This window comes from Montipora foliosa, chromosome 5 (assembly GCF_036669935.1).
Source record: "Montipora foliosa isolate CH-2021 chromosome 5, ASM3666993v2, whole genome shotgun sequence".
NCBI lineage: Eukaryota > Metazoa > Cnidaria > Anthozoa > Scleractinia > Acroporidae > Montipora > Montipora foliosa.
Window position 1 is genome coordinate 38,392,206 of NC_090873.1, and position 25,009 is coordinate 38,417,214.

The window sequence follows — 25,009 nt, forward strand, 5'->3', positions numbered from 1 at the left end:
AAAACTATGTTGTAAGTTTATCTTGGCGTTGTGATCACTTTTCAACAAAAACAATGGGGTCACCGAGTTCGTTTTTGCGATATGAGCAACTAAATCAAAAAAAAAAAACTGTGTTTTTGCGAGATATGTCCAGGTTTGCACGCAAATGCGAAAATTGCAATTTTTGCGGAAAAACGCAAAAATCGCAAAACTCTGAAAAGCAAGAGAAGCCAATTCCCCCAAAAGAATTGCGATTTTTGCGATTTTAACGATTTTTGCGAAAATTGCGAGTTTTGTGATTTTTCGCAAATTTCGCAATTTTCGCTAAAATCGTTAAAATCGCAAATATCGTACAACACTGAAAAGCTACAGAACACAAATCTCCGACAAGAGTCGCGATTTTTGCGATTTTAACGATTTTTACGAAAATTGCGAAAAATCGGAACTATTTTATGTATTTTTTTGGTAGAAGAAACAGTTGCTTTGTCTTTCAGAAAAGCTTTTTTCAACGCCTCCGCATAAATCTGTTTCCTTTTTTCTTATATTTTACTGTAAAGTTAAAGTGAATTTGATCGATTACATTTCAATTACCCATGGATTGCAGTCGCTCTGTTATTTGCCAGAAAACTACCGTACAGGGGATCGTTTAGATTGTCCTGCAAAAATAAAAGGGAAAGATGCTGGGGCAGGATCCTTGACTCGTATTAGAAATGTTGAGGAATTTAAGGCACTTAGTGTTCATGTCTTTGAGTGTGCTGTGTTACTAAATGACGCCAAGCTTATTGCTAAGTTATGTGTCGCAAACGTGATTGCCGTTAAGGCAAAATACCATGCGAAGTGCCTGCTTGGCCTATAAAATCGAGCAAGTCCATAGTATCGATTGAGCTTGATAGTTACTCTGTCGATGCAGACGAGCTTGCGCTTGCGGAGCTGATTGGATGGGTACATGGACAAGCGTCTTGAATATGATGAACCAGTAGTTTTCACTTTGTCAAATTTGGTGAAATTTTTTGGTTGTAAACTGAAAGAACTTGGCAGCAAATATGGAAAAGTGAATGCGACCAGACTAAAGGAGTGGATACTGGAAACATTTCCTGACCCCTCGGCGCACATGGAGAGGAGAGAAATGTGACTTCTTTCGTTACTTGAAATTGGCGGGATTTTATCGGAGGTAAAAAAAAAATGGATTCGGATGCATTGTGTCTCGCCAAGCGCTCCCTCCCTTTTCCCCTTCCCCAATTCCCTTTCAGCGCGGCTCGGTCACTCTCTTGAAATGCTCTTTCTGTGGAACATTCCTTTACAATGCTACCTGAGAAAAAAAAGCCATAAGTCAAAAGAGACTTTGACCGGTGCTGGAACGAACGCTTTACCAGCCTCATCGCTTACGCTAATTGGTATGGTAATGAAAGGCCATAGCACCAAAGTTAACCCTGCTGACAGTCAGGCTTGTTTGTCAGTGGCGCAATTGATTCCGTTAAACAGCGTTGCGATAGCAACGGAATGAAATCTCATAATGAGGCCTTGACGTGTAGATCGAGCAATAGCGGTAGAGTAATTTTTATCTTCTCTGTGTGGGTCCGTTTTCATGACCAGGGCTAACGTTCGGACGTATCTTCTGGGATAGCACTCCAAAGCCTCCAGCTCTCTTTCGTGGCCGGTGTAATCATTGTCACGCAATGTGCGTTCTCCGTCTCTAGGCATGAGGGTCAATTACGGGACATTATTTTTCTTTATTCATCTGTTTTATTCCTCTGGTAAGAAACGTCATTGACATTTAATGACTTGGAAGCAGTGCCAGTGTTACCAGAGCTTGCAACTTTTCTTTCCTATTGTTGAGGGATTGAGGAAGAAATGCGTGACAAAGAGCAGTCTATGAGTGAGCCAGCGGTAATTCTCTGAAATAGGGTGGAAAATGGCGGATAAGGAAGTGGCAGTAGTATAATTATAAATCATTTTAGGCTTCAATTTTCTCTGTTTTTGAAACGTTTTTAGTGTATATTCTCTTTAATATGCCTTTTGTCAGGAATGAGTCATCATTGAAAGATTCTGATGGGTCATCTCAGGAGAAGGTAATAAGTGTTTAGATTCATGAAAGACTATCAACTTGTGGGACGGTAGGTTGCAGCTTGTTTTTGTCACCGATTGGAAAGAAAGTAGTGCATGCATTATGAATTTCGGACCTGTGTGGGAATACTCTGCTATTAAATAAGCGCACTTCTGTTATGGAGACAATGGAATAACTGCTGAATACCCACGTACCACCTTTGTTAGCATTCGGCGGCTTCTCTGAAGAACTAGTAACTGTAGTCAGAATGCATATGAGTATCGGGGTGTTCAGCAGTTAAGCTCAGACAATCCGTATAACAGGGAAAAAAAAAAAAAAAGAAACCTTGCCACTACAATCTAAGACACTTTTAAATCCTGCAATGTAGTGGCCCCTATTCTTCAAAGGGCAGATAGTGTAATCTGTAAGATGAATCACTATCCTTTTGCTTATCCACTGGTCATAGAGATGGATTGTGTATCCTCCCTTCAAGCAACTTGGGCCTTGCCTATTAGTGAGAGTGAGGCTCTTGGGGAGCCAGGTTTGACAGTCAGCAACGCAACACTGGCATAAAAACTACTGGACCGATCTTTATCAACATATTACAAGGTCATTAGCAGCAATGCTTCCATTCACAGGCGAAATCACTGTGCACACAGTAAAATATGACCTTTGGATATATAGTGCTTAGTGTAAAGCTTAAAGGGAAACTGTCACGAGAAGCGCGTGCGCTAGCGTCTTGTGAAAACTTGAAAAGTGTTAGGTTAACTTTTTTCAAGTTGAATCGACAAATTCAAAATGGTGTCCACTGGTGAGAACCATGGTGGACAAAGGAGAAACTCTGACGAATATACGTGACTCGCGCGTGAATCCACGATTGCGGCTAGATTTTTCTGTGGGCTTGAGAGCAAACAAACCCGAGCATGCACAGCTCATGACAGTGCCCCTTGAAACTACAACTTGATAACCACCATTCATAGTTATTAATGTGCCAACCATACATGAGGTGTTATTAGTTTTTGAAACAGTTGCTTTTACACAAGGAGACCTGTATCCTTTGAACATGTACATGTACCTGTAACTGTTACAATATTAACCAGTGGCCCAGTGGCAGATCCAGACCTGGAGGTAAGGTGGGGGCCCACTCTCAAACATTTTGTTTTTTCCCTTTGGCAGTTTTGGTGTTTTATGGTGTTTTGGTGGCTTTAGTCCACAAATAAGGGAGGGGGGGGGGGGGGGGGCTCCCCTGGATCCGCCACTGGTAACTGTATTAAATGTTTGAGCTGATGATTTACTGTTTTAAATGACTGCAGAAACTTAGACGGGCTATTGTCACGCTTAGAAATGAATGTAAAACTGATAAAGAGCATAATAGAAATACAGCAAAAGGAAAGAGAAGCATGGATGGACACAAATGGCCAAGATTGAAACAGATTGCAGGTCGACCCAACGTTTTTTAAAGTTTAAAGCAAATCACCTTGATAAAGGATGTGTTTGCTCAGAATCATCTTGTTTGTGTTGTGATGGTAAAGGAATTCCACAACTCGTAATAATTAACTAAAGATTTCTCCAAAAAAAGACCATAAAATAGTGTGACGTAGCCCCTTTAAGTATTGGTGCATATGGTAATTAAATTTAAAATGACTATATAGTTGCTGCAATGGGTGTAGGATAATTTAGTCAGCCTTAAAATTAAATCTGACAAATTGTTGCTTTTTGGAAAGGGAAAAATTTACAATCTTCCTTTTGAAGCAACAATTCTTCAAACCCACGAGAACAATAATACCGGTAATGATATTATTATTTTGACAAAAAACATTATCACAAACAGCAACTGGCTGGCTTAAAGGACATAAGTCCTTTGCTGAGTTTAACAAGCTCATTTCAGATACATGTATAGCTTTTTACTGTCATTGGAAAAAAAGACACCAGGAGTAAACAACAACAAACAGACCCCACCATAGTTTTTGTTTATTTGCTTTATTTGCTTTCTCCTTAGATTTTAATGGAGCCATATAGTTATATTTTACAAGTTCCTGGAAAGCAAGTTAGAGAAAAGCTTATTCATGTGAGTCCACCTGAATAAGATTTGAAATAATAATTGAAATGATCGATTTGAAATAATAATTATTGTTGTATTTTTGATAGAAGTCAGTGATCTAGTGGACCTTGTCCCATGCTGCAAACAGTCACATCAGTTTTTCTTAGATAGATCTGCCATTCTATATTATTATACATTGGTGTCACCAGCTCGATTTTGATTGGCTATAAGCACGCAGCTAATTCTTGCTTGCTCTGTTTCTCTTACCTCATACCTACAAAAAATAGATTTTATATATGAAGAATTGACGTCATACCTACAGACAATAGTTTTATGCATGCAGACCTCACCTAACACACTAACCAGCAGTTTGATCAGTTTTGTCATGGCGGAGCTCAGCTCAAGAATATGCATAATAAAACAATTATTGAATAGCACAGTTTGTGCTATCCGTCTCAGCCTTCGGCTTCGGCAGATAACACAAACTTTGGCCTTGATAATTATCGCTAACATGCTCAAGCTCTTCCAATGATAATTGTTAAGTGTTCACTGAGATTATTGCTCGGTCATACGTCCACAAGAATCTCATCTTGCATACAAAATCCCACTGAGCTGGCAGAAAAATACAGAAACCTTGTGCAGGCAGGCCTAATTGTCACATGATTACCCCCAAGCGTCTTTGCAATTCGCAGGAATAGGGATTAGGTTAACTGGTCCCTTGAAACTCCACTAGTTATGCTGGCAGGGTAACCTTCACATCCATGCAGGTGTCTTGAGTATATATATTCATATGATTAATCTTCTCCTGGTGCCATCTCTTTTACTTGCAGGCTTTTAATTTTTGGCTAAAGATCTCTGATGAAAAACTTCATGTGATTGCTGATGTTGTGAAAATGTTACACAATTCTAGCTTATTGTAAGTGAACTAGACAAGTGCTCATTTGGACTTGGTACGGTAACTGATTAATAGTCACTGTGATGATGGTGATGGCAATGTTAATGATGGTATAACTTGTTTACTGTTGTTTTTGATTTTTTTAAAAAATAGAATTGATGACATAGAGGATAACTCAAACTTAAGAAGAGGAATGCCTGGTAAAACACTTTTACGATAGGGTACAAGCAGACGACAATAATAAAAATATTGTATGGAATATATTTAATCCATATTTCAAACTGCCATCTTGTCAGTAGGGTTACAACTGACAACAGGTACTGTAGGCTTAGTAGATAAGACCGCAACACCTGGACACCAATTTCATTCCCCTGCAGTTGTTCAAATGATGGATAGCACTATCCACTAGATAAATCACTAACCAGCAGATAAACACTAGCAAAGCCAGTTGAATCCAGTGGATAGTGTTTTATCCGGTGGTATCCATCGTTTGAACAACTGGGGCCAGGTCTCGTTACAATTCTACCCAATATTAGTCTAGACAGGCCAACCGTAATACTGGTTAATTGCAGATTCAGTCTCCTAGGCGGCACCCTCTTCATGCCCTCTATAAGATAACCCTCAGTGTCTGCTGAGTGGATAGAATTTGTACCAAAAACCCCTGACTAAATGTTCAGTGATTATCAAAACAGGTGGACTGAACAATGACATCAATGACCCCTCCCTGGTGCTAAGTCAGGGGTTTCAATAGAAACCGGTTACCAGCGGTATACTACCGCCTGCTGTGCCTCACACCGCCGGCTAGTTTGCCTTGATCTCACTAAAAATGCTATCACAAACTTGTCAAACTGCCGCCTTCAATGGGCTCTCATGGACGGCTATTTCAGAAGTTATTGAAACCCTGGGCCTGCTAAGTGTACATGTACACTACTGGAATTAAAAATAATAATAATTCATTTTAAAAATGAGGCAGTACACTGTACGTTTAAAAATTAAGTCACTCCCTAAAGTATTGTTTCTTGCATTCGGACTTAAACTGGTACTAAATGCTAGTTTACAAGTTACACCACCAAACAAATATTTAGTATTAGTATGCTCACTTGTAAACAAAAGGCAATTTTTTAAATAATATACTATTGTTATGTATTCGCTATTCTGTCAGCGGCTGTTATTTATGCGTGCGCATTAAAGCAGGTTTGCTCGGGAGTAGACTGTCATGTCGGAAACGTGTATGCTTTGGTTGTGTGTCTCATCTAGTTCAATCTGACCCTGTTTGGAACCATCGACTGGTTTCTCCATATTTAACAGCTATTATTTGTAGTTGGAGTTACAATCTGTAAAATAACCAGTAATATAAATGGTAAATTTATTATTACGACATTGTTACTTACGAAAGAATTTATTGTTTTTTTTGCATAGTTGCACACAAAATCTATGGAGTAGCACACACTATCAACAGTGCTAACTATGTGTACTTTAAAGCCCTGGAAAGAGTTGTTTCCTTGAATCATCCAGATTGTATAAATATATTCACAGGTATGGAATAAACACATGGCTTGGGACATATTACCTTCTTAATTTATGTAGTATGTCCCTGCCATAAACTAATACATGTACAATAATTGTGAAAGGCATTAATCATTTTGGTTATTGATATTTATAACAGGTGGTAGGTTGCTAAGTTATCACTGACATGATTTTGTGTTAACAGAAGAACTGTTAGAACTTCATAGAGGTCAGGGGATGGATATCTACTGGAGAGACAGCTACACCTGTCCCACAGAGGAAGAATATAAAGAAATGGTTCAGAGAAGTAAGCAGTGTTACTTTTCCTCACTTACTTTACAGATACGAATAGGAAAGTCAAAAATTAAAAATAATAAAAACTGCGAGAAATCTTAAATCAGTCTATCATTACTTTAGAAACTGGGGGACTTTTCCGGCTGGCCGTGAAGTTGATGCAGACTTTCAGTGAAAACAAGAGGTATCATCTTTCAAATTTATGCGGTTTGAAGTAACACTAATGAATGTTCAATTCGATTGATAATACTCTTTTGGCAGAGATCAAAGGTATCTTTCAGGGAAAGACAGGTAATGAAGCAACGGTATATCGTATAAATTTACGCTCATGCACAGCTCACTTCCACTTTTTACCTGGCCCTAAAGGCCCACCCTATTATCACGCGGGATGATTTTCCTTCTTCTATGACAATCAGCATATTTCTGTTTGCTGTTTGCCTGTTTTGCCAGTATTGACAAAATGCATAAAATAATCTCTTTGAGAAAATTAGCAAGTAAACAAAATTTCAGCCTGGGTTTTAGCTTGTTAGCCTCTTACTGATTTATTTTATTTTTGAATGAAATTACAATCCTTTGATCAGCCGATCCTCACTTTGTGGGTGGGGTGGGTGTGTTTTTATTTTATTGCCTCTGGTTGTTCGCTTTTAGTGTTCATGTCCTTGCATCCTTATTTTGTTTCAGCAATTTTGTTCCATTACTGGATACATTGGCATTGTTTTTCCAGATAAGGGACGATTACGCTAACCTGTTGTCAGAAGAGGTGAGTGATGTCGTCCTTTTTGTGTCGTTAACACAATAATAATAATAATAATAATACGTTCATCATATATAGCTGTACAAATGCAGCTGTGCATTTGTAAGTAAGCGAACATGTCAGAAGGGTATTTTTCATGTTAAAAGCATTGGATCAGAACTAGTGTGGAATGGAACATTGCCTGACCTTCTCGTCTTGCTCGGGATTATTTAAATTCCCAATTGTGAGAAAATTTTGCGGTTCAAGGCACCACTCCCACAATTTGCCTCCCATTTAAACATGTGTGTTCGAGTCCAACTGTAAAAACTTCGGAACTCGCCTTTAAAGATATCTTTGCTGAGTGTGCTCATTGGAAAATCAGGTTTAACCTGGTCAGCTCCCCAATTTTAAGCTTTTTGTTCCCATAATCAGCGAAAATTTTGCCATTTAAAACTGATTTATTATTGGGTTGCAAAAGCGCTAATGAGCTCATACATTGTAAGTGAAATGTGCAACAGTCCACAAAGATTATCTAGTATGACGGGCTCAAATTGGTATTAAAAATGCCCTTTGAACATTCAAGGCTTCAGTGAGCAGGCTGGTTTCTATGCGTAGGTCGTAGAAACTTTGAAGGATATGATGATTTCACAAAGATTTCCCTATTCGATGCTGGGGCTCTAACAGCAATTCCACATGTGTACAGTTTGTTTTCCATCAATTTTTCAGTGAATGGTTCTGATTTGTGGATGAATTAAATGAAGCTACATGTAAGAAGACGTGAACTCATTTTTTTTTCAAAAATATCACCATGAAATGATCACAAAATGATAATTAAGAACTTAATAATATACTGTTTCTCTTTTGAACAGTACAAGGAAAACAAAAGCTTTTGCGAGGACCTTACGGAAGGAAAGTTCTCTTTTCCTATTATCCATGGGATACGGAATGACTCAAATAGTACAAGACTGATGAGTATCCTTTAGACGCTGATATGTAAAACAGTAAGAGTAGTTCTAGTATTTTTAATTATTATTTTTTTATCTTCGAGTGCTGTTTATTATATAGATATTGATGAAATGTCCAGATTTAAAACAACTTATTGTACTCATTTTCGAAATGATGAAAAAGGGCATTCTGCAGAGCAACCGTGAGGTGATATCTTCGTTTTCCACCTACGTGGAAAATATTTTTTCTCTTTTCTTGATTGGGCCAATTTTCAAGACTAGGGCTATTTCTTGGTGAATTTCATTGGATTTCTATCTCTACAAGTTACCCTTTGACAGTTGATTATTTTCCCGATATATCCAGCATTGCTAGGGGGGATAATGTGCTCGTGCAAGCCGAGAGGCGTCAAAGAAAGAGCGGATGGATTTCCACGAAGTCACAGCGAGCGAACTCGTCGCCATATTTTCTCGCAGGTCTTCCGCCAAAAGTACAATTCTTATTGATATGCACTCGTATTTGAGGCACTAGCAACGCTGGCAATGTCGCTCCATATCGCCCAGTATGCGCTGAACTTAACTCTTTGTTTACTAGATATATTGAAACAGAGAACCACAGACGTCGATATCAAGAAGTACTTTGTGGATCATTTAGAGCAGGTATATTCCAAGAGAAATTCACTCCTGAGCTGTTGAACTGATTAAAGTTCGGGTTGTCATTATACATAATATATGTTATGGAAGGTGCCCTCCATAGAATTGAAGTGCAAACCTCGTGAAAAAAATCAGATTTCTTTTTCTTTGAATAAGAAATGTTCTTATGAAACGTTCTATCTAAGTCCTTTCTGCTGTCTCTTATTTTTCAAGGAAAACTCCACGGTGTGCCTGTTAACGCGGTTTGAAATAATTCAACCATTGAGTTGTGTCCGTTTTTACCCAGAAAATATGTATGAACGATGGAGTCGCCGTTTCAAGCCATGTCCTCGGAGAACAGTGCTTCTTGGATGCTTTCAGGGTGACCAAGGGCTTCTGTTTTTGTTTGGCCTTAAAGAATATCCTATTTTGTTAATGATAATGGTGATGGTGATGGTGATGATGATGATGAATGAAAACTACTACCTCAACAATGTCAAGTTGCACAGTTTGGATGAAATTATTTAAAATTCCCTGCAATGTTCAACGTGCCATACATCACTTTGCCCTCGAGAGCCGATGGAGAATTCCCCCCGGTCCCAAATAGCTCTGTCATAGTACTGTCCACCTAATAATTAGGTTATGTTGCTTGATCATGTACTCCGGGAATTGATGTTTCACTTCCCATCTTGGAGGGCCGTGTTTGACGCTCTTCTTTCCCTTTCTACACCAGTTTTCTGTCCACGAGAAGGTCATTTCCACGGCATGCACCACCTTCTCTTTGTGCTAGACGAAGCTTACATGTTCTTTGTTCTACTGCAGGGACGTGTTCTTGGCAATGAGTGGGATTTCTTGTAGTGTCTGAGGCATCAAAGACTCGTGGCTTGTCTTGGGCGCCACCGGGGTGGTGTCAGTACCAAACCCAAGCTCTCTCAGCATTTCAAAGGATGAGACCGGCAGGGTAGCGTTTTGCCTTTCAACATACTTATTTTGTGAGGACAGGGCACCCACTCAGCTAACACGAGCGGGAGGCTCTCAGAGGCTTTGCTACAAAGCCTCATTTTCCATGGTGCGCATCTTGAATGAGGGGCAGAACTTTGTTGGTGCGAACGTTTGGTTTCGAGCCATCTGCCAGTCAGTTAGCCAGGCAACGCACACTTCATTGTTCAGGTGTTCTTCTCTTTATCTTATTCCTCCTCAACCTTGTCTCTCCATCCCTCTTATTCGTCCTTCAGAAACTTCTTGAAAGGAGGTCCGGATAGCTAAGTTGCAACTAGATACCCATCTCTTCTGCATAGGCTCTTGCTTCCTTGACCAATGCTTGGTGGTCCTTTTCATCTGTTCTTTCCTCACACTCTCTCACCAACTGCAAAGTTGGGTGCCTGTTGCTATACATCCTCAAAACAGCCTTGATTTTGATTTGCCTGCATTCCTCTTCCACCCACCACAGCCCCCGTTTCGTTGTGAAGAATAGACTGGAGCCAGCAAGCCTAATGAATGGTTACCACCATTGTCACTGACATTCCTTTGCGCCAATGCTTTACTTCTCTGACCACATTAGGCAAGTCTACACAGGCAACGCTAATTGATTAGTTGCCACCACTCGTTTCCTATCTGTTAAGGCACTTGACCAGGTCACCGAAGGTCTCTGTATGTAGACCTCCTGATGGATGCGCTCAGGCTTCCCAAGGAACCTGTACTGTGAGGCTTTTTTCAAGACACCTGAACTTTGTGTGTCCATCCTTAAGACCCGCCGAGCCTTGTGGCGTGGATGCTCTTCTTGGCACGACCGATATTACACTTTTCGAGATTCCATTGAGGACCAATGTCTTCCATGGTGCTCTTGGTCACTTTGAGAACACTGTAGCTTCGCTTCAAAAGCAGCAAATACCTTCAAGTAATCGATGTTTAGCCTGTGGTTTATCTTAGAACTGATAGGTTTTCATGTGGTAACTTGTAGCCCTCGGTAGTGAGCCCTGAACTTCCACGCAACCGGGTTAACACAAGTAGCAAGGACACAGCTCATCTCCTTGCCGTAGTCCTTTCTTGAAGTAAATTGGCCGAGATGCTCCATTCGAAATATATGCGGATATGAAATCAAGTGAAGCTAGGATCCTAGCAGTTATGAACGTAATTTTAGCAATTGCTAACAACTGATATATGATTATTTAATATATCATTTCATCGTTGATTCACTCATCACGGGAACATTAGAACCTACAATTGTACAAATGATCAGCTCTCAACGTCAGTGGCTTCATAGCTCAGTTGTTTAGAGCGTCGCACCGGAATTTTTTCAGGCTTCTCTTCGCAATTGCTAACATTGCGTTTATAACTGCGAGGATCATAGCTTCACTTGATGTTCCATACCTATAACTTGGTTGTTGCAACGATCGTGGTACTCCAGTTTCCGCACAGGTCAGTGACAACCTCACACAACCACTTAGAGAACCTGTTAACCAGGATCACCCTCTTCACCTAACCGTGACTTAATGAATCATATGTCTCACAGGCTCCGTTTGTGCCTTTGACAGTCCAAGCGGGTGACAATGCGATCTTGAAGCAGGTTATTCCTTGTCCGTCACAAGGACATACCACAAGGGTTGTGACACTGGGCTTACGGTGTGCAGTTTTCTGTCCTTATCTTACGACGACATGTTAGTTTAACCATTTGCAATCTAATTTCAAGGTCAACACTTCCTACTCAGTTATTTTAAGACCCTGATTGTTGGACGGGCTGCGGATCGAAGCCGCAATCTACCCGTACGGTATAGTCCCGGATTACCGCTGAGCACTTGCAGTGCTTAGCAATTGAACCAACCGGTCGGCGATTTTCACTAGTTTATTTACAAACAAACTCACTCCAATCTCAAAGACTGAACAAAGCGATTTTTTCTTCTCAGTAACTCTTGAAATAAAAATGGCCCTACGCTCTTGTTAAGTGGAAACTGAAGCGTGTCCATTCTGGCCTCTGAATTTCTGTTTGCTTTAAACGTCAATTTTCTCCCAATTTGCAATCGGGACACTATTACTTTGATACGTATCCTGCAAAATAAAGAGTTTTGTTTTCTTTGAAATGCAAGCCTGGTGTCTGGACAAGAGTCAAAGCAGAACCGTTGCTTGAGATCGTTCGTTTACTAATCCTCATTTAAATCACTTGACCCGCGACCACGCCGTATGAACCTATCCTAAACATTATTGCGTTTGCTTCTCCTAGTGTGATCTCGCCAAAGAGGGAATTCGCCCGGTTTAAGGACGTTCGCGCCAAAATCTTCCTACGGTGAGATTTTCTTCATTTCTCGCCTAGAGTTAGGTCATAAAGTACTTACTCCAAAAATGAAAAAAAAAATGGGGGTCACCGACTTTGTTTCGGAGAAACTGGCAGTGGAAAAATGCCTTAATTTCGAGAAATCGGTCATAATAGCGAGATGTAGGCTCATCTGCTCATCCATCGAAAATCATGAAAATAAACTGTTGGAGTGAAAGTTTCCGTGCATAGGTTTTTAGGAGTGAGATTTTTAGATAATTGTATGCCGCTAGGGATGTGGTAAACAGTAGAGTTCATCCTCGACGAGCGTTTTCTTAAGCTCTATCCGTTGCAACCACTACCGGAATACGATGGCACGATGAAAGAAAATGTTAAAAAAAGATAACTTCTTACGGTGAGAATTTTTTCATTTCATCATATTTTGTAGATAGTAAGTAAAGTAAGTGATTCATGATTAAAAAAATAGGGGTCACCGATGATCTGAACGAGTAAAATCGATGTGATTTTGCAAAGCTCTTGGAAAAGTTCGTTTGTCTGTGACCTATCGGGCAAGGACTGGAACCTAAGACAGGATCGATCGTTGAAGAGATGAAAGGTTTTTACCGAAAAAAACCCTTTCTCGAGCATAGCAACGAAGTTTTAAGCAGGGGTCATCTTCATTTGGTTGGTGTTTTGTATAATATCTCTCCGTTGCCGTCATGCTCATCCTCTGGAGTGTGTTTTTTTGTAAAATTCAATCACTGATTGTTTCCCCGCAGGTCCGCACTATTCAAGCGGACGAGGACGAAAATACTGCTCAATTTTCACGAAAGTAAAGGAAAAGAACTTTAAAAACATGCATTCACTTTGAACTTAAGTTCGTAGGGTAATAAAAACATTAAAAAGAAACAGCCCCATTAAATTTACGCAACGGTTCGTCCTCGAGTTTTACAAACTTTCAGCCACTAGTCTACTCGATCAGCTACCTTTTCCATCCTCCCGCTCACTTCTCTTTGAAGTTTCATGATGATTCGGAAATAAATGTGCCATTCTTTTGCCGGCCCGGAATTTTTTCCTCGGCGTTTTTGTCGCCATGTTATTTTAACTGATGCTTGAAAAATTTGTATGAAAGTCAAGTAGACTAGTGCACGACTGATAAAACCTCGCGAACATCAGTCGTGCAGTAATCTACTTGACTTTCATAAATATTTTAAATCAATTTTGACTGATCACGATCTTCTCTGATCCAATGCTGTGCAAGACTTATCGTCCACGGTTTTTGCAAAGGTTTTAAAACCTGAACTTCACTAATGCTCGAAGTAATGCGTGACATATTACAGTCGCGTTACCTGCGCAGTAACGTTGCGCACAAACAATTAGCGCGAACGTCCTTAAACATAAAAGGTTCAACCAAGAGTCCATTACCCAAGAGTGAGAATCTGGTATCAGGTTCGTCACCATTATCGTCAGAAAAGTGTATACTCGTATTTTTAGACCAGGGGGTGCGGGAAAATAAACAATATATACTAGATCGGCTAACTAAACGTTGTACCCAGTTCAAATCTCCCGGGGTCAAGATTCTTTGTGTATTGTATTTGAATTATAATGTACTATTCGCAAAAATACCTGAAACAAAACAGTTTATTCTCAAAAGGGTTTAAATTGGGTACAACATTGAGTTAGCCGATTTTGTCTATTGTTACTTTATTTTCCCACCAAATTTAGTTTTAAAATCGACACTTTTCTAGCGCTGATGGGGACTAGGTCAATTCGGGCAAATCGTCCTCTTAGGTGATGAAGTCTTGGTTCAACAGCGTAGTGGCAAGGATGCTGGGCTGAAATGCTAATTTATTATTTTTTTAAAATATCAGGTTGGTTCATTCGCTTACACAAAAGTGGTTCTCAAAGAATTGGAAGACAAGTATGTAGCAAATAATCCACACCTTGTAGTGACTTTGTTTACCTTCTTCCTGATACGTACTGTAAGCTTTGGTTGACCTTATCCGACCTTTTCTTGGCTAAAAATTTGAACTTCCAGTTCCATCATAAGTACACGAAGTCGTTTAAACACGCGTGCATTTCGTTATCTATGGGCAGGAGTTATGATGTTTTGAAAATTCTCAAAATTGCTTGAGTCGTAGGCTAGTGCAATTTGAGAACGTCCAAAACATCCCGAGTGACCATAAATCACGATATGCGCGAGTAAGTTCAAACGATATTTTGTTTATTGAAATCAAAATTACTTCATCGCTGTGTTTCCATGGCAATTTCCGTATTGCACTCTATAACCAAATTTTGTGCATTCGTCATAGACCAATTAGAAACGCAATAATCCGTTGAATAATCAAAAGAGAAGTATTCCTCTTCACCAACAAAAGTCCTGAAACAAGTAACCATCACTGAAGCGCGGAGGGTGTAAACTGCAGTTTGCAGGTTAGGGTTGCAGGTCATTGTTTTACCATAACTGAAACAACCCAAATCTTTACAAAAATGCTAAGCTTAGATTTAAACACTAACTGAAGCATAGTGTTTAGGCCTAATGTTATTAAAGGTTTGGGTTTTTTTCAGCTATGGTGAGTGAAACAATGACCTGCAACACCTGCAGTTTCCACCCTCCAACTGAAGAGGGAATCCGGATGGATTTCGATATCTTTGTGTACGCTTCAAGAATTTTGTTACTGAAGATGTTTTCTTTTATTTTTAATACGGACTTGCTTAAATTTTAGACTGTTTATGTTCAGCGTTTTGTATTGTGCTTTCGCTAGTTGTAGACCACAGTTATATTATTGCTGAGTTCGTAGACCCCTTTATGCTTTTGATTGCATCATGGGTAATCAGGACAACATGACTGGAAATTCAAAGGCTTGTATGGAAGTTCAAAGCGATAAAAAGTATTCGTGATATGAAATTTTGGGTGCTTTTTTCTCCTCACAGAACAGAACATATGCGTTTAAAAGTCCGGCTGAATGAAGTTGGATAGAATAGCGATCGAACAAATTATTTTATTAAACAAAGTTTCTACCATGTATTTCCTGCACTTTCGAAGGCACAAGATTACAGAAAATGTATGGAGAAACAAACAACAATATATAGAAATTCCAGAGAATAGATAACCGATTCCAAATCATCTCATTTGTGATCTTGAACTAAGATGTTTGGTTTATGGAGGCGAAAGTCTAGAAAAGTAGGGTCATGAACAGTTAATTTTGCTTTGGATTCCCATACAAACCTTTTAACTTTCCGTCATGTTGTCCTGATTACCTATGATGCAATCAAAAGCGTAAAGGGGTCTATTAATTTGTTGTTGTCATAGCTTGTTTCTTGATTAAGCGTTGCCAAAACCTCTGGTGGCATTTTCTTAACACCCGAGTTTTTTTGCGACTGACAAGGCACTCGTTTTCGTTCTGATAGTGATCAATGTTTTTCTCACAGGGCTCAAGGACTTATCGCCAGTTTGGGAGGCAATCCCCATCTGTTTGCAGTGGTCGTCCAATTAGCTAAACTCTATTCTTAAATTGAAAATATTGGCAATTAAAAGGAAAAATAAAAACTAAACGGCTAAATGTGACAAAGTAGTTTTTGTAGTTACGGCTTTAAGGCCCGTTTCAAACGTCGAACTTTACTTGTGCTAAATCTAATGCAAATGAGAAAATTGTTTTGGCTCATTTGCATTAAATTCGGCACATGTAAAGTTCGACGTTTGAAATGGGCCACTGCCCTATTCTAAAGCCTTGCCTTCAGTAATTTCGAAACTTGTCAAGACTTAGCTTTTTTATAATTTTCTAGTCAGATGCGAAATAAAATGTTTGCAACGGGACAAGGAAACTTAATACGGTAATTTTTCCGGAGACCTGGCTAATGATTGGGACATTCAAGTTATTGGCTAAGTTCACTTGTCCACTGAGGATTTTGGACGCGGGGCTGAAAGTACCAACGATGTTTACTAACGTACATCCACGGAAAAATGTTTGCCAAATGTTAATCATTAGGGAGCTTACGCAAGGACGACGTCGTCGCCAAGGAGAACGTACTCTAAAAATATTATTTCCCGTTATTGTATTAATTTCGTTATAACCCCAAGTCGTTCGGAATGGAAAGTGTGTATCAACATTACAGGAATAAAATAGACCCATATCACTCAATGTCCAAATAAAAGATTTTGCCCGTCGAACCTCTCATTCAATGTGAGGCTGGACGGGCAAAGACAATGCAAAGACAAAGCCTTTATTCCCCACGGACTCCAAAATGGCCGCTGAGTGATAAAGGTGAATTGGCATGAACGACGTAGTTGTTTGGGAAAAAAATTAAAATGTTCCGTCAGGTTCTCACGTCCTCTACATAACCTGTTATTGAACTTAAGCAACGACAACGGCGACGGCAACGAGAACGTCATCTCAAAATATAAATTCGCGTTATTGTAATCGCTTCGTTACTATTTCAACTTTTTTAATATGACGGGGTGTGGTAGTTCCTCAAAAATGACGCTGGTAGGAACGGCGCTCAATTAAGGGCAGAAAATGAAAATTTATCCTCAAGTAATGACGTTGTCCACAAAACCTCAAATTTGGCTATTTCACGTTTTAGTTTTGCTGACGACGGCAAAGAAATGGACAAAAGTGAAAAACGCACGTGCAGGGCGTGCAAAGCTATTGTTTTTGCCTACTAAATATGCAAATTTGTGACGTTCTCGTTGCCGTCGCCGTTGTCGTTGCTTAAGCTCCCTGTTGTAAGGACGAGAACGGCAAAAAAATGTATCAAAATGCAAAACGCACGTGCACAGGGCGTGCAGAGCTTTTGTTTTTGCTCATTAAACCCATTGTTTTGTGGCGTTTTCGTAGCCGGCGTCGTCGTCCTTGCGTAAGCTCCCTGATCGATTACGAGGTGCTAAACGCTGCAACGTCTGACTCGTCCGCAGTCGTCTCTTGTATCTGCGCGTGGACGCGTGAAAGGATCTTTCGACACATGCACGGCAAGAAGGATAGCAGGGGTAGCAATGTCCTTTGTCAATAGCGCATCAGTGTAGGAGGCCTTTGGGGACGAGTCAGCTTCAACGAGCCGGTCAGCGAAGTTCTAAGTATTTTAGAAAGAGCTCATCGCATTTCGTGCATCGTCTTGAGCTATTGCAAAGAAGTTCAAAGAAATTCAGGAAGTGCGTTATATATTATTCAAGTAAATTAACGCTAAAAAATATTCATAGCACGCGAACCTTCGTTTTCACATGGTAAACCGTCTCGCAACAAACTTTCATCGTCTTATGACTCTTGACAGGATGAAAAGAAATATTAAAATTCATGCGTTATTATTTGAGTCAATTAACGCTGAAAAATATTCACAGCACGTACGCGAACCTTTGTTTTGATATGGGAAATCCTCTCGCGACAAACCTTCATCGTGTCATATATGGATAGCCAGTTTCACAGTTTGTTCAAAAAACGTGAACCTTTAATTTCTTTTCACGGAAGCCTCTCGTAAAGCGTTCGTAAGGAAACTGAAGTGTTATGACTGATATGGTAAATCCTACTGCAACAAAGCTTCATCATCTCTTTTGTTTTCGAGGAAAACGCAGGTGCATAACTTTGTAATAAATATTACCACGTGCGGAATAGACCTAGACACAATTATCCCGAAAAAAGATCTACCCGGAAATTCTCAAGTTTCTCCCTAAAAATCTCTCCAAAAATCTCTAAATATCCCCAAAAGTTTCTAAAAATCCCTAAACATCCGAAAATTTTCTAAAAATCTCTATTTTTCTCACAATTGTTTTTTAATGAAACCTTAGCTCTCCCTTGAAAAGAAAACGGCAAACACATTTTGTACGCTAGATAGCACAAAGCATAAACAAAGGGCACTCAAATGGATCAGTGGATTGCAGTCTAGCAGTCACCAACTCACCAAGTATAGTAAACAATGAGACAAAATTTTCATTTCATAGGAATATTAAATAAAGCGGCAAAGAATATAGAACAATTTTTGTTCCAAATCATCTAAAAACCCCCCAAAATCCCATTTTTTTTTCTAAAAATCCCCAAAATTTCTAAAAATCTCCTGATACTCTAAAAATCCGAAAAAATCCGGCTTTTTGTGTCTCGGCCTAGTGCGGAATACAATAAAGAAAACAATCCTCAGTTGAAAGGCTGACACCCTTTGAAAAGAAATATTAAAATTCATGCGTTATTAGAGAGATTAAGCATGACGTTTACGGCAAACGGGAAACGGCAGGCTCCTGCTTGTCATAAAAGCGTGAAAATTATCTCATTTTAACTTGTCTCGTTCCTTTGAGAAGTTGCTTGATATATGGAGCTAACAGGACAGAAATGAGCTAATATCAAGCAGGGTTCTTCCATCTTTGGCAAAACCCTAATTTCACTCCGACGTTTGCCGTTTGTCGTAAACGTCATGCTTATTCTCTCTATTAATATTCACAGTACGTACGCGAACCTTTGTTTTGATATGGTAAATCCTCTCGTGACAAACCTTCATCGTGCCATATATGGATAGCCAGTTTCACAGTTTGTTCAAAAAGCAAGCTGTTCAAAAAACGTGAACCTTTAATTTCTTTTCACGGAAGCCACTCGTGAAGCGTTCGTAAGGAAACTGAAATGTTATGACTGATATGGTAAATCCTACCGCAACAAACCATCATCTCATACATGCGGATCGCTTCAGTTAACAGTTTGTTAAAAAAACAAGCTTCGTTACCATCGTCTTTCAAGCTGATTACATCCACAGTGTCATGGAAGCTTCCAAGAACTATCCTGAAGGCAAATCCTGCGACCTAAAGAAGGAAATTGAGAAGTTACCAGATGAACTGAGAAAGCTCGGAATTGATAGGGAATCAGGCCTATGGGAAGAACAAACCTTGAAGGTGGAAGAAGAACTGCGTCTCGAATTCCAGAAGCAAAGTGATTTGTCTTTTTCTCGTTTTTCTGGATACGTTTTACAAAAGATTGCTCTTAGCTTTATGGAAAAGCTCTACACTTATCCCCTTGATAGTGAGTTCCCTAAACTTCCTGGTGTTTACTTCATTTATCACGATGGTAAAACCCAGCTTTATGAAGGAACCAAGGTCGTTCCCTCCACAAGCATTCCGGTTTATGTGGGAATGTCAAAGACGAATATTGGAGGTCGCCTCAAAAGTCATCGTAATTTTATTCGACAGGCCAGTAATGAACAGACAGAAGGAGAGGAACAGTCGGACGACGAACAGAAAGAAGGAGAGGAACAGTCAGACGGGGAAACAGACGAGGGACAGACAGGAGAAAAACAAACAAAAAGAAGTACTCGGAGAGAACGAGAAAAACAGACAGGAGAAGAGGAAACAGAAAGAGGGACAGTGTCAGAAAGAGTGAAGATGAAGCTTTCTGATTTTGTTGTCCGATTTATGATTTTGGATATTAAGCACTACGCTAGTTGTATTGAGAGCATGTTGATTGAGCATTTTTGCCCCGTGTGGAACAGTGAGACAGTAAAATTGTCTTTTGGTAATGCTAGTCAATCTTCCAATAATTGGCGCAAATACCACATTAATAACGATCCGGATACTATGAGAAAGATTTTAGGTCTTCTTACATATCATGAGACAGTTTTGACAAATTCTTAATTTGGTCCAAAATTAACCGGGAGTCCAGATCAGCACCGACAATCAGTAACTTTAAAAAAGGCATCATCAGACAGATCTAGCCTTGTTAATAGACTTAATAGATGACTCGTGTAACGACGACTGTGTCCTTTGCAAGAGTTCGCATCAGTTCGCCTCGCTTCTTATTCCTTCACGAGCCAGGAAGGGTTATCCATTAGGTATTTAATTTAAGAACTAGAATTTAGAGTTTTAATGTGAATTTAGAGCTTTATATATATACAGTCTCTCCAATTAGTAAGGCACTGTGTCTGAGCTAGAAGACTTTATGAAGCTCATAATATTATTATTATTATTATTATTATTTTCTGTTCTTGAGAATTACGCGATAATAAGATGGTACATTTTCTCTTGCTTGTTTGCGAGTGAGCTCTCTTGGAGTATAAAACTGCCCGTTTAAACTTCTTGAGTTTTAATGTGAATTTAGAGCTTTATATATATACAGTCTCTCCAATTAGTAAGGCACTGTCTGAGCTAGAAGACTTTATGAAGCTCATTATATTATTATTATTATTATTATTATTATTATTATTATTATTATTATTATTATTATTATCATTATTATTATTATCTGTTCTTGAGAATTACGCGATAATAACATGGTACATTTTCTCGTGCTTGTTTGCGTGTGAGCTCTCTTGGAGTAGAAAACTGCCCGTTTAAACTTCTTGAGCAAATCAGCTAGTGAAATCATTTATTTTAGGTATATACGTTAAAGTGACGGCGTCGAACGCACTCTCATAATCTTTGATTACTACTAGTATAAACAAACCCTCCATTTGGTGTGAAAATATGGACGGATATTTGTCCACGGACATCATCTGTTCCGAGAACAACATAGTTAACGTTATCCGAGAGCATATGAAAACTGTGACCTTCGAGGAAAAGAACTTGAACTTTAAGGAGAAATATCCGAGTATTTACTCCCGCTAAGTAGAGGCTATTGCGTTTATTATCCTTCAAATATTTTTCCCAAAACGCACAGTTTTGAAAATTGGAAAAGTATCACTCGGATATTTCCCAGAAGGTATTATTTGACGGATTATAAGTAACAATATAAGTGAGAAACTTATGGAGGTCGCATAAAAATTATATTATTCTGATGTGGCAGCGATTTAGCGATTTAGCCAGTGATCTACATGCGTAAAATCTTACCTCCTGTCTTTCAATGAATTGAGATTATGAGAAAAAGCAATTTTCTTTGTACTTACCCAGATCTAACCGTTCTTACGCTCCTAGAATGATAGAACCTTATCAACAAGGAAGAGATTGTGAAGAGTTTTCCACAACCCTATAGTGTTACCTGGTTGTGGCAATCTCTACATGTCTTTTCATTCGTTTTCTGGCAGGTGGCACGTTTGATCTATGACAAAACACCCCAACAAAGTCAAATGTAACCTGTTCCAATTTCTTTACATAACCAATCTTCGCTTATTCGATTCACCTCTTAGAATATTTTGCTGAGGACTTCAGGCCTTCTCGGGCTGCCTGCATTGTTAAAAAAAAAATGGTGAATTAGACGATGTTTCTTTTTTGTAAACTTCTTCACATGTTTGTCCATGAATAACGTAAAGTTAAAAGAACAGCTCGCCTAGAATGGATTTAAATGATCAAGTGTGGTAACATTTAGATTTTTGGGAGAAATTGAAAAGTAATTTGGAACCCATCGATACACCGATTGCTGGATTTTTTAGACGTCAGAAAATGAAACTGGACAGATATTGTGCGATGATCTTCATTGTTTTGACAACAGGGTTTATTTGGGTCAGAGGAAGCAGACAATACAATTGCAGCGTGGGCAACAATTGTTTGGTACAAAAGGAGAACAAGATAATAAATGTTACCGAAGAGCTCGATCAAGATGAATTTTCTGGGGCAAATACTCCGTTGGAGCATGCAGAAGATTCAAAAGCCGTTGAGAACGGGTCTAAGAGGAACATTGCACTTACTGATGCATTAAAAGACTTCTTGAAGATGGTTGAGAAGGCACAAGTTGGGGTATCCCCTTATGTGAAGCCAGTCAATTTAGCTGTTTCCGGAGCACCACAGGCCATTTTTCCTACTAGTCCCAGTCCTATAGCCGATGTCACTAGTGCTGCCAGCTCTGGAGGAGTGGCCACCTCTCCCTCTGCAACTTCAACTCCTCCCCCAGTCTTTAATCAGTCTTCTACTGTACCAACACTTGCACCGATTACAATAACGTCAAATCAGTCGATGACTAATATGACTATTGTGTCACCATCCTCTCTTCAAACGGGAAGTGCAATTTTGACCCTTGGAAATCCTGTTGGAAAACCCGGAAAAAATTACACCATTGTCATATTGAATCCGAATTTTCCTCCTGTGTCTTCAGCAAGCCAAACGGTCGGAGTCGCGGGAGTTCCTAAGATAGCCCCTCAGGCAATGATTACCGGTGGTTTCCCGCCGATAGGGATTCCCTACCTACCGGGACCAAAGCCAAAGGGCCAACAAGCAGCAGCTGGTAAGTAACTCGGTGCTCTTTTCTTCTCATTGACATAGCCAGTGGAAGGGATAGTTGGGAGATCAGGGCTTAAGTTGATCTCCTTTCCTCGAGACATGGGACTTGTCAATCAGTGTGAAAATGTTTTCTTTCCGAACACCAGAGGTGTGGCTGAAAAATGGCTGATAATGGAGGCGTTAAAAGATCACGCAACCCCGATTCCAGTGCCATATCGATCAGATGTTACACGTTTAAAGCGTTAAGATAAGGTGGCCATATCATATTCTTTCACCTAAGGTAATTGCTTTGACCAATCGACATGACACTAAGTTGACCAATCATGACGTAAAGTGAATCCGTGCAATAAATACATAACTTTAGCCTGCTTGGCGGGCGTAATCGAGGAAGGGAAGCGAGGGAAAAATGAGGGAGAACTGGGGAGAGGGTCTCTTCTCCGTCTTCCCAGTTCCTTTGCCCCTCGCTTCCTTTCCCCGATTACCCCGATTACGCATGCCACACAGGCTGCGTAACTTAAAATGACGGGATATGTTGTTCCAGATTTTTAACCGACCAATTAGCTCATTGCTCTGCGCCTTCTTGTAACTTGAGAATTAGAAAACGTATTGTGAATTTCCCTGAGCGAGACAAGAGCAATCTCATTCTTCGAGTTAATCTGTCACATTCTTAAAGGGAACCTTCACTAAAACAAGAAGTTGACTTTAAAATATTGAACATAATGTTTACAGTCAAAATTGTCCAATCTTTTTTCCAACGGAAACGTTTATATCCGAAGTAGACAAACTTCAAAGACGCTTGTTTTGGTTTTCAAATTTCTCGGGCGCTGCCATTTTGAATAAAAGACCTCTTCACAGTTGTGTGCTTAGTTATTTGGCCATTAAATGAGAGTGAGGCTAATGTTGACCCTGTTATGATACAGACCTCCTTCCTTTTCTTATGTTCACGATTCTGTTGTCATGCTAATTAGTAAGAATTTACATAAGAAAGGCAGTGAGGTTTCTATCAAAACAAGGTCACCTCCAGCCTCACTTTCATTCATAGGTCAGATAACTAATCACACAACTGTAAAATGGATTAAAGTGAAGTGTAATGGTTGCCTTTATTGTATTCACAAAAACGCTTACATTCTTTCGATGATAAGCATAATGCTCAGTATTTTAAAGTTAAATTCTTGTTTTCGTAGAGGTTTCCTTTAATTTCTTATTTGCTTCTTATTCCTTGTACATTCACATTAATTTTGCGGAAGTTTTATGATTTCACAATTTGTAAAAAACTAAGAATTTTTATTCCCATATGGTTTTCGTTAAGGCTTTAATATGATGATTGATGATGATAATTAATGTTCTTTTGCGCAGTAAGGTAAAATCAAAGCAATCAAATTACTTTTGACAATCAATGGAGAACCGATTTACTAAAACACATTATCGATTTTCTTCATTAATTTCCATTCAACTTGATTGTGTATTTCAGCCCCATGCATTAATAAATCTCCACACTGCATAAACTGGGCAAACAAGAGAGAGTGCATCAAGAACCCCGCTTATATGATGGCAAACTGTCGGCGGAGCTGTACAAGCTGTGGTAAGGTTTCAATTCGGAAGGACGGGGGTGGGTAAGAGAATGGGTGGGGGAGGGGAGGGATGGAAAGTTGCAGACACCTAGCTAATATGATGCGGGATTAGGAGTCGTTTAAAGTCATGAGCTCTTGGCTTACTTAAAGAAAATTTCTTTAAGTAAGCCAAGAGCTCATGACTTTAAATTTGTTAGCCGACCTGTTCCTAACGTTCATGTATATGGTGGAAGGCGGCCGTAATCCTTGCGAAAATGAAACATAGTTTTGGTGCACTCTTCACGGTCATTTAGTTACTTGAAAAAAACTCTTGGGAAAAATTCCAGCGTGAACATCATTGGACATTCACTCACAAACTCCGGCAAAGTTCGATGCCCTATCCCCCCTCCTCCATACAGGTGTTGATAAGGTGGTGAAAAATACTGTGCAAGCCTTTAATTTAGAAACTAAATATTTTAAGCAAGAGCCGATACAACGTAGATTTGATTTTAGTGATGTACTATATTTCGGCTTATTTTCGGTTTTAATGAACACCGCCGCACTTTAGATAACGCTAACACCAAATCCAAACCTACTACAGTCGCAGAACATTTCCTCTCCTCTCCCCACAACATCTCCAAGGACATACAATTAATCCCTATCGAAAAAATGTTTTCTAACAGAGACTCGATCCGTAAGGCCAGGGAAGCTTTTTTAATTTTAAAAGGCAGGACAATTGATCCCAACGGTCTTAATATCCGCGAAGAAACATATTAGATTTCAGTTTATTATTTTAGTGATTTCCGTTATTTTTCCGTGACTCTTAGTATTTTTTTGTACTCTTAGTAATTCAAAATCTTTGTAACTGCCATGTTTTATCACATTTTTTCCAGTATTACGTCAACATCCATTTACTATATATATATATATGTACATAGAAGCAATTCAATGTAAACTCTCATTGTACCTGAAGAAGGCTGGTTTGGCCAGCCGAAATATAGTACATCACTAAAATCAAATCTACGTTGTATC

At 39.4% G+C, this 25,009-nt stretch overlaps 3 protein-coding genes across 5 annotated transcripts in view; all 3 read left to right on the forward strand.

The window, feature by feature from the left end:
- Positions 1 to 1,880: 1,880 nt before the first annotated feature.
- Positions 1,881 to 19,002, forward strand: LOC138004132 (geranylgeranyl pyrophosphate synthase-like). 3 transcript variants are annotated; one of them, XR_011123735.1, is made up of 13 exons: positions 1,881 to 2,048; positions 4,023 to 4,091; positions 4,895 to 4,980; positions 5,113 to 5,159; positions 6,379 to 6,495; positions 6,671 to 6,772; positions 6,883 to 6,943; positions 7,441 to 7,519; positions 8,362 to 8,464; positions 9,029 to 9,093; positions 12,284 to 12,346; positions 14,185 to 14,234; positions 15,746 to 19,002. XR_011123735.1 is itself a non-coding variant. In XM_068850561.1 (12 exons), the coding sequence occupies exons 1-12, from the start codon at positions 1,989 to 1,991 to the stop codon at positions 15,825 to 15,827; spliced, it is 921 nt and encodes a 306-aa protein (XP_068706662.1). In that variant the 5' UTR covers positions 1,881 to 1,988; the 3' UTR covers positions 15,828 to 19,002. The 3 variants fall into 3 exon arrangements, 2 of the variants coding, with proteins under 2 accessions (XP_068706662.1, XP_068706663.1); XM_068850561.1 differs by lacking the exon at positions 12,284 to 12,346; XM_068850562.1 differs by lacking the exons at positions 4,023 to 4,091; positions 12,284 to 12,346.
- Positions 19,003 to 19,037: 35 nt separating this feature from the next.
- On the forward strand, positions 19,038 to 21,154 carry LOC138004133 (uncharacterized). Its single transcript, XM_068850563.1, has one exon. It carries the CDS (start codon positions 19,047 to 19,049, stop codon positions 19,911 to 19,913), a length of 867 nt encoding a protein of 288 aa, XP_068706664.1. The 5' UTR covers positions 19,038 to 19,046; the 3' UTR covers positions 19,914 to 21,154.
- Positions 21,155 to 21,165: 11 nt separating this feature from the next.
- Positions 21,166 to 25,009, forward strand: part of LOC138004113 (uncharacterized) — a 15,325-nt gene continuing 11,481 nt past the window's right edge. The window contains exons 1-2 of the mRNA XM_068850535.1: positions 21,166 to 22,431; positions 23,899 to 24,009. Coding sequence (XP_068706636.1) covers positions 21,654 to 22,431; positions 23,899 to 24,009 — 889 coding nt within the window. The 5' untranslated portion in view covers positions 21,166 to 21,653. The remainder of the gene's footprint in view (positions 22,432 to 23,898; positions 24,010 to 25,009) is intronic.

Bases quoted from the DNA above. Each gene is read 5' to 3' on its own strand.
- LOC138004133 (XM_068850563.1), top strand. From the start codon at position 19,047: ATGGAAGCTTCCAAGAACTATCCTGAAGGCAAATCCTGCGACCTAAAG.
- LOC138004132 (XM_068850561.1), top strand. From the start codon at position 1,989: ATGCCTTTTGTCAGGAATGAGTCATCATTGAAAGATTCTGATGGGTCA. The intron at 6,496-6,670 runs GTATGGAATAAA...TTGTGTTAACAG, and splicing joins TTGTATAAATATATTCACAG to AAGAACTGTTAGAACTTCAT. The intron at 8,465-9,028 runs GTATCCTTTAGA...TTTGTTTACTAG, and splicing joins AAATAGTACAAGACTGATGA to ATATATTGAAACAGAGAACC.